Raw genomic sequence first — 13,612 nt, forward strand, 5'->3', positions numbered from 1 at the left:
CCTGATCTCCCTGTCATTGTCCCGACATTCCATGTCCCAAACCTCAGAAACCGATCTCCACTTTGGGCTGTACCCTGCCCATATGTCGTTGTAATTGTCATGGTTCTCTTTTTGAGGCAATGTTTTTATGGCCGGATGCCCTTCCTAACGCCAACCCTCTTAGTCGCCTCCTACGACACGCAGGGATACGGTGTACCTATTCTTAACCAGGGTACACACCTGGATTTTCGTTACCACAAGAACTTGTTAACCGCTGAAGGGATTTACCATACTTGAGACACGTATGTACTGTAATACGAGGGGTGATCAGTTTGGTTGTGGCCCAACCTACTTGTAAACATGGTTGTATGATGAAGGTTATCCAATATAAGATCTATCCTTGCTATTATGATATATCTTGCTAATCCCATATTTCTGCGCACAGATTTTCCAGAGCATGGACTCAAAGTAGGGAATCCCTCCTAAGTTCAGTCAAAATTGAGAAAATCGGAGCTGCGAGCTGTGTTAAAGTACCTGCACAAGAAAGGCTTGCCTCCCAAGCAAATACACATGGATATAGTATCACCATAAGGGGAGGATGCTCCTTCATATTCCATGGTAAAGACGTGGTTAGCTGTCGTATTGAGGTGGCAGTGCTAGAAATGTTGGAACCGGTGCATAGATTTATGATTAAAGACATGAGCAACCATCAGGCACGTAGCTGAGACGTTGCTTGTCAGTTTTCGTTCGGCTCAAATCAATCCTAACAGACAAATTGGGCACGGCAAAGGTGTCAGCACGGTGGGTTCCCCAAATGCCGACAATGGACCAGAAAAGAGCTCGTCTGGACAGCTTCGCACACTTTAGGCCCAAGCTGTTGTTTGGGCCAGGCCTGAGATAGGTGCTAGTGTTCTGAGAGAGAGGAATGGAGCAACATTTCCTTATGGGAATGGGACAGGGGATCGGCACAACATTGCCTTGCAGCGACACTGGGGTGGGACTGATGATCCAGCCCACACCTGCATATATGAGAGTGACAATGCTGTGATGGCAGCTGTGGAGGACTTCCTAGAGGGGTATGACAAGGAGTTCTACAGAATGGGCATAGCCAAGATGGATGAAGTTCGTTGCCAGGAAAGGAGATTATATTGAGAAACAAAGTGAAATAATAGTGATTGTATAGTGTTTCCCTGTTGAGCCACAAACAAACCGATCAATTCTCATGCAAGAATGAACTGATTCAATTATATTATAGATTGCACAGGTCAAAGGTCATGTGCCCTTTGAAAATCATTTTGTAAACCATAACTTGAGATATACAGTCACATGAAAAAGTAAGTACACCCCATGTAAAGTTTTGACTTTTTCAACATATTTCAACATACAGCTATTTGATCTTCATTTCAACAATATTGATAGATAAAGGTGATATAATATAACAAATATCATGAAACATTTACATTTTGTAGTCCATTGTACAATTTAAATAAACATAAATGCAAATTTCGCATGTGGAAAAAGTAAGTACACCCTTGCCTCTCGTAGGTGGTATTGCCCCCTTTGGCAGAAACAACCTCAAGTAGGCGTTTCTTATAACTGTCTACCAGTCTCTGACATCGAATGGGAGAAATTTTTGCCCACTCCTCCATGCAGAAGTCTTTCAGCTGTGCGATGTTTGAGGGGTTTCTTGCATGCACAGCTCGTTTCAAATCCCCCCACAACATCTCGATGGGATTTAGATCCGGGCTTTGACTTGGCTATTCCAGAACCCTCCATTTCTTTCTTTTCAGCCATTCCTTGGTGGATTTACTGGTATGTTTAAGGTCATTGTCATGTTGCAAGGTCCACCTTCGGTTGAGCTTCAACTTTCCGACAGATGGCCTCACATTATCCTCAAGCACCCTCTCGTACAATGAAGAATTCATAGTGGATTCTATGATGGTGAGCTGCCCAGGCCCTGATGCAGCAAAGCTGCCCCCAAACCATAATATTTCCACCACCATGCTTTACAGTTGGTATCAGGTTCTTGTGGTTAAATGCTGTCTTTGGTTTTCACCAAACATGTCTTCTGGTACTGTGGCCAAATAGCTCTACCTTTGACTCATCTGTCCAGAGCACATTGTTCCAGAAGTGCTGGTCTTTGCCAAGGTGTTCATTGGCAAACTTTAGTCTTGCCCTGATGTTCTTTCTGGACAGCAAAGGTTTCCTCCTGGCACACCTCCCATGTAGATCAAATTTGTGCAGCCTCTTTCTAATGGTAGACTCATGCACTTTGACATCAACAGTGGCAAGAGCTACCTGGAGGTCCTGTGATGACATTCTGGGGTTCTTAGAGACTTCTTTCAGTATCTTGCGGTCTGCTCTCGGGCTGAACTTGCTGGGGCGGCCTGGCCTGAACAAGTTGACAGTTGTTTGGAATCTTCTCCACTTGTAGATGATCTTCCGGACAGTCAAATGATTGATTTCAAGTTGTTTGGAGATCTTTTTAAATCCCTTCCCAGACTCGTCGGCATCTATAACCTTCTTTCTGAAGGCCTCAGAGAGCTCTTTTGATCTCGGCATGGTGACGCCGCACACTTCAACAACAAAGAGCAAACCAAACTAAATGTCTGAGGTTTAAAAAAGACAGGTTCCTCCAAGATCCTCTCTAACAATGTTCTAATCATTTGCACCTGAGCTGGTGCACCTGATTCTAATTTTATGTATTTGAAGTAGTGATAAATGTAGGGGTGTACTTACTTTTTCCACATGCGAAATTTGCATTTATGTTTATTTAAATTATACAATGGACTACAAAATGTAAATGTTTCATGATATTTGTTATATTATATCACCTTTATCTATCAATATTGTTGAAACTAGGGCGTGCCCGTACGTGGGTGCAAAAAAACATGCGTGCAAACAACAACAACAAAAAAAAACTTTGAAACCACGTGGCAGTAACGACCACAGAACCCCCCCCCCTCTATTTACATGAAATGGTTTGGTCCATTCGCAAAGCCAAAGCGAACGGCTTGCGAGTACGGTAGAACCCCCCCCTCTATTTACATGAAATGGTTTGGTTCATTCGCAAAGCCAAAGCGAACGGCTAAATCGCCATAGCTCGGTAACTACTTCTCCGATTAATATGAAACCTTGAAAAGGCACATCCTCAGGTCCCCAGCAATATACCTGGCAAGTTTCAAGTATATCGGACCCGTGGTTGTCGAGAAACAGCGGTCACAGACAAACAAACACACAGACACACACACAGACACACACACAGACACACACACACACACAGATTACTGGAATTATAGATAGATGAAGATCAAATAGCTGTATGTTGAAATATGTTGAAAAAGTCAAAACTTTACATGGGGTGTACTTACTTTTTCATGTGACTGTACATATCTTGTCTCTGTCTCTATATCTGTCTCTCTCCCTCTCTCTCCCCTCCCCCTCTCCCTCTCCCTCTCCCTCTCCCTCTTCCTCTCCTCCTCCTCCCTCTACCTCTCCTCCTCTCCCTCCTCCCTCTCCCTCTCCCTCTCACCCTCCCTCTCCCTCTTCCTCTCCCTGACACCCTCGCTCTCTCTTTCACAAGGGACCTTTAATTTTAATGTGAATTTTAATTGATATCAAACGTAACAGTAGGTTGGCATTATATAACGTGGCCGTGGACATTCATTGATGCGTTTGCATGAAGTTGTACTCTTTATTTATTTATTTATTTATTTATTTATTTTAAAGGAAAGAGGAGAAAATAAATAAGGTTCAGGAGCGTGAAAGAACACATAGGATAAAGAAAGGTGCAAAAGACACGCATAAAAGCATGGACAGAATTGCCACGTCCACTAGCTAAGACCTTGGGGACTAGGCCAGGTACTCACAGGGACACCAAAAATCGACAATACATCAAAAAAAAGATTACGTACAATAAAACGTGGAAAATTGGATCAAAACACAAGCAACAACTCGGGGATGAAACTATACCAGAAAGAAACGACTGATCTGGTCTGGGCTTTGATGAACTGCGAGGAAACGTGGATGAGTCGATGTCCAACGCTTTCGGCCTCAGGTGTGTCAGTGTTCTATAATTTAAATGCTGATCATCAAGCGAGGAGCAGAGCATATCATTTCTATGTCTTTGGTATGACTCAACCTCCGACCGCCCAGACTCGTAGCGGATACCCTAACCATTATGCTGCAGATTCTGGTAGTTCTTTTCATCAGAGGACCGTAGCTTTTGATATTCCTAGTGAACATACATACTCACATCGGATTAAGAACAAGTTTGTTGAAAACATTTCGCCAAAAGAGAAAGTTTCTTGAAGACATTTTCAGGCAGGTCCCTGGAAAGGAAAGATTTACATCTGCATGATCTACATCACAAAAATGTATTTGACGTGAAGGTTTTCGATGCGTTTTCCTCTGAGGGCAATGCTTCACTCTGACAGAAATCTCTTCATGACTTCTTTGAAAACCCGATTACATTTCCATCAGATCTCGTGAAAAGGCCATGGAGGCGATTGTGGATAAAGTTTTATGAGTTCTGCCATTTTTCCTTTTCAACGTCACATTTATTTAATTCCATCTGACCATGCCTGTTAACGTTCATTCATGTTTACATTGCTATTCATAATGTCTCACACGCTTCTGGAATTCTTGGTCGTACTGAAATAGCTGTTTATGATCAGTTTCTCTGTAGCTGTACATTTGTATAATATTTGTATGTATGATTATGGTCGGACTATGTCTCCCCTCCACCCACCAACCTCTTTCTTTCCCTCGCTCTGTTGTGATTTGTGTAGGCAAGGTGGCTGCCCTCTGTGAGGAGGTCGAGGCTCAGCTGGTTGTGTTGGAGGATCTATGTGAAGAGTGTGAGGCACAGCAGAGGTGCAGGGCCTTGGACCGGGAGTTTGAAGACGGTTGTGAGGTCTTCAGGTGATCACTGCTTAGTACGATTTTCTAACGTGTAGAAAGGGCACAATGACAATGTGTGGCTAAGCAGGAAACTGATGTGGAAATTTAAATGAAGTAAAATTACACATATAATTTGCCACATACTTGGAGAAGTTTTAAAAATTTTATGCCGAAATAGACAGAATGTGAATTGTAGCAGAGAATAAGGATCAAGTCATTAGGATGGTTTTATTTTGTTGTGGGGTACATGGAGGGTGTTCCTGTATTTGTACAAAACGTTCAAGAATGTGGATACAAAGTGTCAAGTTTTGTTAATGGAATTTTCTAGTTCCTGTTGTCTCTATCAGCAAAGCAAGTCGAGATAGAATCAGGTTGGTTGTGTGGAGCGGTGTGCGGTGCAAGCTGAATGTGATTGGCTGTGGCACCGCTGTGAGTTTGAAGATGATTGGTCATGGCAAGGTGGAGTGTCAGAAGGCATCCGTTCGGTAGTGGCTGATTACGAGCACTCGTTTACGAGATTGAATTCGAGATTCATGATGAAGCGGATTACGAGCATAAAGGCCGATGGCTTTTATGATACTGTAATTGCATTTGCCAAGGGGTTCCAGGCCATGCACCCCAGGAGATTTAAGGAGTCAAAATAAACATGGCAGCTCTTTGGAATGATGGTAGTAAAGTTTCTGGATTGAGTTTTCACCTTGTCATGCTGTTGACCTCTCCCTGCATGCAAACCTGGTCCCGAACAGACTTGTCGAGTGAGCACATTTCCCTTACCGTTCCTTTTTGCACATGTTGTTCCATGCTAAATACTTTTCCATCCTTTATGATCATTGCATACATTTCAATCGTATCCTTTTTCATTTTTTATTTATTCCTTACTCGTATTTCGATGCGCCTTAAATTGCGGAACTTAGGAAGCCAGTTATAGGGAAGGCCGAGACCTGAACCCAAGATATGCTTTCCTCTTTCGTGCTCCCCAAGTGAGGTCAATATCCTTTCCTATCCTGTTTACCCCTCTTCCCCAAACCCACCCTCCACCACCAATAAACTGTCTGTCATCCTGGTGTTCCCTTGATAGGTCACATAAATGAGAGTGTCATCCGTTGGACGAGATGTTAAGCTCGGGGACACGTCCGCTCGCATTGGTTGGTGGACGTTAAAGGTCCCACTGTGTCTTTATCATACAGTAGACGATAGCTGCTGGCACCCTGTACAAATTCCTGGCTCGGCAGCTGCTGAGAAGGTAGTGGCAAACCATCAAGTGCAATTCCTGCCATGAGACGGTTTAAGCAGCACTGAACTTCCCTTCGGAGAGGCCATAAGATAGAGACAGAGATCCTTTTCACCCAAGGATAACGTATTTGCCCAATTCCTGCTGCCCGTATTTGTTTGCTTTGGCATTTGCTCTGAACAATTTATCTCTCTCTGCCTTGGCTTCCTCTTCATCCTCTTCCACCTGTTTTGTCCCGCTGCTTGTCCATTTACACTTTTCCTCCCAGCTTATCCTCGCCTCTTTCCCCATTTGTGCGCCTCAACCTCCACTCTCCTTATTTGACTTTTATCCATCATACTATCACATTATATATATATATATACTTCTCCAACCTAATGAGCGAACGTCATGACGTCATCGCCATGCATGTCCGCATTGCCTGCAAAGCTCCAGGGGAGCCATCTAGCAGTGCATCATTATGGATCTTAAATTCAGATACTGTCACAAGTGCATGCAAAACTCAGTTACCGACCTGGTTTCGCCCTTGTTGGGGCTTCATCAGGGCAACGCAGTGAGCCTTGCATACACTTGTAACTCTGAAAACCTTTCGGTTTTTATATCAGTCATTATGCGAATTCATACCATCAGTGGGGAACCGCCAGCAAGGTGTCCCATACAGCTGCTGCTGCACCTTGCTGGGAGCGATAAGCACCGCCTGCCACACGGTAACATTATCTCTGGTATCCACTCATCATATGGAGTCGAACTGGATGCGGTTGGGAGTTACTATTTAGTATCTGTAATTTGGTTCTCCAACCTAATGAGCGAACGTCATGGCGTCATCGTCATGCATGTCCGTCACCTTACTGGCGGCTCCCCACTGATGGTATGAATTCGCATAATGACACATATATATATATATATATATATATATATATGTATATATATATGTGTGTACTTTTTCTGAGGTCAGCCACTCCATCCATCATGATAATCACTGTTCTCCTTAACCTTATCTTTCTCCATATATATATATATTTTTTTATATATATTTTTTTTTTTTACACAATCTTTCTCAAGCAGAGGAAGCATCCCAAAACAAATGTTTCATTATCTGTCCTCTGATCCGTTTGGATGATTGGCCCACATGTATGAAATTAATATTTCCTATTTGTATAATTGTACATCCACACTCTTTGTGATGGTCTAATTTGTGTTCCATGTTTGCATCTTTCATTCTCTCTCTGCAGAAGGAAGAGAGAAGCCTTGAACGGTATGTTTGCCTCTCATGTATCAGATTGTTTGGTCATTGTGATTCGTTTTATACAAATGGAACATTTTAAATAATAATTTGGTACTCTTTATTAGATTGAAGATGAATGTGTGTGTGTGTGTGTGTGTGTGTGTGTGTGTGTGTGTGTGTGTGTGTGTGTGTGTGTGTGTGTGTGTGTGTGTGTGTGTGTGTGTGTGTGTGTGTGTGTGTTCCTGTTGAAGTGTTTACTGTAATTACAATTGCATCCTCTGTGGGATGTAGGCATGAACATTCCTTTGTGCGGTAGTAGGAATTAAGCTCCTCAAAAATAAAAATTGGATGCCATAATTTTATTTGATAAGATACGAAGCTGTGTGAGTCTTAAACAAACATAAACTGGGCCTGCAAGACATCTTTAAGCTGTGTAGCCTGGGTTCGAATCATGGGGTCCGACTGTACTTTCAACGAGAGTGCTTGGAATCGTTTTCCAAGAAGAGGAATGAATGTAAAAATTAATTTTCGGCTCAAATTAGAATGACATAAATCCTGTAATTAAAAGTAGCAAGAGTTTTAATAATAATAATAATAATGATAATAATAAAGGAGTCTTATATAGCCCCATCAAGCAGAGTTAACGACCCTCATGGTGCTTAATTATTATTATTATTATTATTATTATTATTATTATTCCCACGGGTGACCCCACCAGTCTATATTATAATAGCCGTAGGTGATTCTGTTGGACGTCTGTCCGGGGGTGTGGCTTAGTCGGTTTGCAGAGTAGCTCCACCCATAGCTCCACCCATTCTTGGAGAGGCTTCATGTAAACAAATATCCACCATTTTATTACCTCGAATGGCTTTGAGGCCTGTTTAGTTAGGCCCATGCTGTCTTTCTCTCTCACACAGGTTTATTTCAATTCAAATTCGATATATCATTTCATTTTTAACAGTCGCTAACATAGTGTTAGACTCAGTTGAAAAAAAACGGGAAGAGAATCCCAAGAAAGTTTCCGTTTATAGAACGAAATGAATTCTCAAAGGCCTGTAAACTAAAGCCCATCCATTGAGTCACCCTCACGATTTTATCGAATTCACCATCTGATTTAATTTTTATCGATGGTTTTAGACTCGGTGTCAGAAATAATTGAGAACATTCACGCACGCACGGGAAATTGCCGAGATATATTTATAAAAATCGCGCCATGATGATACACGAAAATACACCGCCTAAAATAACATTCGGGGAAAATGTCGACATGTATTAAAATTTCGCTTTTTCTTTTCCGTTAACATTTATTACTTTTACGTTTTATGAGAGTCGGCACAAAAACGACATATATATCTTCGTTCTTTCTTATTTCATTCAACATTATTATCCGGAAGTAAAATATGTTTCAGGAAATTACCGAGAGATATTTCTTCGTTTTTATTTCATTAGTTACTAGCAGAAGTACCCAGCGTTGCCGGGCGGGGGAGGGGGGAAGTGCACGTACACTTTAAACATGTATATACATGTGGGATGTGTGTGTGTGTGTGTGTGTGTGTGTGTGTGTGTGTGTGTGTGTGTGTGTGTGTGTGTGTGTGTGTGTGTGTGTGTGTATATATATATGTGTGTGGGTGTGGGTGTACGTGTGTGTGTGTGTGTGTGTGTGTGTGTGTGTGTGTGTGTGTGTGTGTGTGTGTGTGTGTGTGTGTGTGTGTGTGTGTGTGTGTGTGTGTGTGTCTGTGAATAAGAGAGAGACAAAATTGTGAGGAACAGAAATGAAAAAACGAGGTGTGTGTGTGTGTGTGTGTGTGTATGTGTGTGTATGTGTGTGTATATATGTGTTTGGGTGTACATGTGTGTATGTATGTGTGTGTATATATGTGTGTGGTTGTACGTGTGTTTGTGTGTGTATATGTGTGTATGTGTGTGTGGGTGTGCATGCACATGCATTCACATGTTATCAGAAGTAAATACATTGTGTAGATTACATCATTTGTGCATCTGATAAATTGCCAGTAACAATTTTGTGAAACTGAATGTGCAGGTGCAGCATCTAACTCAATATGTCGAAATGTCTCACACGTCCATGCCCGTGGGATTCCCACGGGTGACCCCAGGGCCGATTGGAGCGGAGAGTGAGGGCCGATTGGAGCGGAGAGTGAGGGACGATTGGAGCGGAGAGTGAGGGCCGATTGGAGTGGAGAGGAGTGTGAGGAGGTATTGGAGAGGGGTGTGAGGAGGTATTGGAGAGGAGTGTGAGGAGGTATTGGAGAGGAGTGTGAGGGGTTGGAGAGGAGTGTGAGGGGTTGGAGAGGAGTGTGAGGGGTTGGAGAGGAGTGTGAGGGGTTGGAGAGGAGTGTGAGGGGTTGGAGAGGAGTGTGAGGGGTTGGAGAGGAGTGTGAGGGGTTGGAGAGGACTGTGAGGGGTTGGTGAGGAGTGTGAGGGGTTGGCGAGGAGTGTGAGGGGTTGTAGAGGAGTGTGAGGGGTTGTAGAGGAGTGTGAAGGGTTGTAGAGGAGTGTGAGGGGTTGTAGAGGAGTGTGAGGGGTTGTAGAGGAGTGTGAGGGGTTGTAGAGGAGTGTGAGGGGTTGTTGGAGAGGAGTGCGAGGAGGTATTGGAGAGGAGTGCGAGGAGGTATTGGAGAGGAGTGCGAGGAGGTATTGGAGAGGAGTGCGAGGAGGTATTGGAGAGGAGTGCGAGGAGGTATTGGTGAGGAGTGCGAGGAGGTGTTGGAGAGGAGCGAGGGGTTGGACAGTGAGGAGCGATTGGAGTGGAGAGTGAGGCGCGATTGGAGAGGAAAGTGAGGCGCGATTGGAGGAGAGTATGAGGAATTGAAGACGAGTGTGAGGGATTTGAGAGGAGTGTGGGGAGGTATTGGAGAGGAGTGTGAGGAGGTATTGGAGAGGAGTGTGAGGAGGTATTGGAGAGGAGTGTGAGGAGGTATTGGAGAGGAGTGTGAGGAGGTATTGGAGAGGAGTGTGAGGAGGTATTGGAGAGGAGTGTGAGGAGGTATTGGAGAGGAGTGTGAGGAGGTATTGGAGAGGAGTGTGAGGAGGTATTGGAGAGGAGTGTGAGGAGGTATTGGAGAGGAGTGTGAGGAGGTATTGGAGAGGAGTGTGAGGAGGTATTGGAGAGGAGTGTGAGGATGTATTGGAGAGGAGTGTGAGGAGGGGTGGGATTGGAGATGCGTGAGGGTGGAGAGAGGAGAGTGTCAGGTGAAGAGGAGTGAAGGGTCACATATTATGTGAAATAAATAAATTGTGTTCATTCCACCATTTCTGGATCTGATGAATTGTCAGTAACCATTTTGTAAAAATGAATGTGCAGCATCTAACTCAATATGTCGAAATGTCACACACGTCCATGCCCGTGGGATTCCCACGGGTGACCCCACTATATTTCTTTGTTTTTATTTCATTCAACATTATTATCCGGAAGTAAAGGTTCACATTAAAGCACGGCGTTACGCGCGCTGCTTGCGAGCAAGGAGGAAGCGGACAAGCGGTAACTTATAAGCGTCTTTATTTCAGGAGCTCACTGTAACACTGGCGCGCTCCGGGCTGCGCGCCCGGTGTATATCATGAGGCCACGCCTACCCCTCGGGCGTGGCCACCGCCCACTTGGTGCGCGGAATGATGTCACCACGCCAGTGGGCTTTTGTGTCCGCCACACGCGCCCCCCCAGAATTCCCGCGCACCTGGAGGGCCAATTTGCGGGGCAGACGAATGACCCGGCCAAAGCGCCCCCTGGCGATCGGCGGCGTCCGGGGTGCAGGGATGCCAGGTGGGATGCCCCTGGCTGCCCCTGGGATGGGTGCAGGCGGGGGCGGCGGGGCTGGGCGGTGCCGGGGGTCCGCCCGCAGGGGGGCGGCCCCGACGTGGGGGTCGGGCCACTGGCGGTGGATGGTCCACGTCGAGGTGGGCCGGCTTGAGGCGGTCTACCGAAACGCGGTCAGGAGTACTGCCGATGTCCAGGGTGAAGTGCTTCGCCCCGGTCTCCAGCACGCGGAAAGACCCGTCGTACGGGGGCCGCAGTGGTGTCCGGTGGGCATCGTGGCGGACGAAGACGTACTCCGCCGTGCGAAGCTCCGGGGCGACGTGCGTCGGTGGGTGCCCGTGGCATGCCGTTGGCACCGGGGCGAACCTCTGGGCGGTCTCTTGCAGAGCGGAGCGCTGCTGTGCCGCGGACCATGGTGCCGTGGAGTCGGGGAGGAACTCGCCCGGCACCCGCAGCGGTTGCCCGAAGACCAACTCCGCCGCGGATGCGCGCAGGTCCTCCTTGGGCGCCGTCCGGAGGCCCAGCAGGACCCAGGGGAGCCTGTCGACCCAGCCGCCGTCGCGGAGGGTGGCCCGGAGCGCGGCCTTCAATGAGCGGTGAAATCGCTCACACAGGCAGTTAGCCTGGGGGTGGTAGGCCGTGGTTCAGTGCAGCCGGACCCCGAGCCCCTGCGCGACCGCCCCCCAGAGCTCCGAGGTGAACTGGGGGCCGCGGTCGGACGAGATGTCTGAGGGGGCGCCGAACCGGGCGACCCAGGTGGCGATGAAAGCCTGCGCGACATCGGCCGCCGTTGTCGACACCAAGGGCACGGCCTCCGGCCACCGGGTGGTGCGGTCCACCATGGTGAGGACGTAGGTGAAACCCCGCGAGGGGGGCAGAGGTCCCACCAGGTCCACGTGGACGTGGTCAAACCGGCGTTCCGGCACCGTGAACGGGGCCAACGGGGCCTGGGTGTGCCGGTGCACCTTGGCGCGCTGGCACGCGAGACACGTCCTGGCCCAGCCGCGGACGGCCTTCCGGAGGCCATGCCAGACGAACTTGTCGGCGATCAGCCTTTGGGAGGCCCTCGCGCCCGGGTGGGACAGGCCGTGGATGGCGTCAAACACCTGGCGCTGCCAGCCCGCGGGCACGATGGGGCGAGGACGCCCGAGGGAGACGTCGCACAAGAGGGCCGCGCCCACGCCGTCGAACGGCACCTCCGTGACGCGGAGGCCCGTGACGGCGGTCCGCAAGGCCTGGACATCGGGGTCAGCGGCGTGGTCCGCTGCCATCCGGGCATAGTCGATGCCGAGGTGGACTGTGTGGGCGACGGCCCGGGAAAGGCAATCCGCCACCGGGTTGTCCTTCCCCGCGACATGCTGGATGTCCGTCGTGTACTCGGACACGGCCGAGAGGTGACGCTGCTGCCGGGCCGACCACGGCTCGGTGACCTTGCCCATCGCGAAGATCAGCGGCTTGTGGTCGACGAAGGCAGTGAACGCACGGCCCTCGAGCAGATGGCGGAAGTGCCTGACCGCCAAGTGAAGCCCGAGCAACTCGCGGTCGAAGGTACTGTAACGGCGTTCGGGCGGGTGAAGCTGCCGGCTAAAGAACGCCAGCGGTTGCCAAGCTCCACGCACCCATTGCTCGTGCACCGCGCCCACCGCGTAGTCCGAGGCATCGGTGGTGAGGACGATCGGTGCATCGGGCGCCGGGTGCACGAGCATGGTGGCGTTAGCCAAGGCGAGCTTCGCGCCCGTGAACGCCGTGTCCATCTGCTCGGTCCAGGTAACGTCGCCTTTGCCCGGCTTACCTCGGAGAGCTTCGTGCAGGGGGCGCAGGAGCTGGGCGATACGGGGCAGGAACCGATGGTAAAAGTTCACCATGCCCAGGAACTCCTGCAGCCCTCTGATCGTGCGGGGGCGCGGAAACCCCTTCACCGCCTCCACCTTGGCCGGCAGGGGGACGGCTCCGTGCCTGGTGACACGGTGCCCCAGAAAATCGACTATGGCGGCGCCGAACCGGCACTTTGCGGGGTTCACAATCAGGCCATGCTGGCCCAGGCGTTCGAAGAGCGTGCGGAGGTGGCGTAGGTGCTCTTCGCGGGACGCGCTGGCGACGAGGATATCGTCCAGGTAGACGTAGACAAAATCCAAGTCGCGCAGGACGCTGTCGATCAGTCGCTGGAACGCCTGAGCCGCATTCTTCAGACCGAAGGGCATGCGCAGGAACTCGAAGAGTCCGAATGGCGTGATGACCGCCGTCTTCGGGACGTCCTCCGGCCTGACGGGGACCTGATGGTAGCCGCGTATGAGGTCCACCTTCGAGAAGAAGGACCTGCCCGCCAAACGGGCGGAAAAGTCCTGAATGTGGGGGACGGGGTAGCGGTCGGGAGTCGTGGCGTCATTGAGACGGCGATAGTCCCCGCACGGTCGCCATCCCCTGCCGGGCTTCGGCACGATGTGCAGCGGCGACGCCCAAGCGCTCTCTGAGCGCCGAACGATGCCGAGTCGCTCCAGGGTAG

The 13,612-nt window shown here is 48.7% G+C and overlaps 1 protein-coding gene across 1 annotated transcript in view; it reads left to right on the forward strand.

The window, feature by feature from the left end:
• The window catches only part of DTNBP1 (dystrobrevin binding protein 1), an 85,320-nt gene that overhangs the window by 27,901 nt on the left and 43,807 nt on the right, over positions 1-13,612 (forward strand). The window contains exons 6-7 of the mRNA XM_068128296.2: positions 4,770-4,902; positions 7,345-7,367. Coding sequence (XP_067984397.1) covers positions 4,770-4,902; positions 7,345-7,367 — 156 coding nt within the window. The remainder of the gene's footprint in view (positions 1-4,769; positions 4,903-7,344; positions 7,368-13,612) is intronic.

The sequence above is a fragment of the Myxine glutinosa genome, chromosome 9 (assembly GCF_964187855.1).
Source record: "Myxine glutinosa chromosome 9, kmMyxGlut1.1, whole genome shotgun sequence".
Taxonomy (NCBI): Eukaryota; Metazoa; Chordata; class Myxini; order Myxiniformes; family Myxinidae; genus Myxine; species Myxine glutinosa.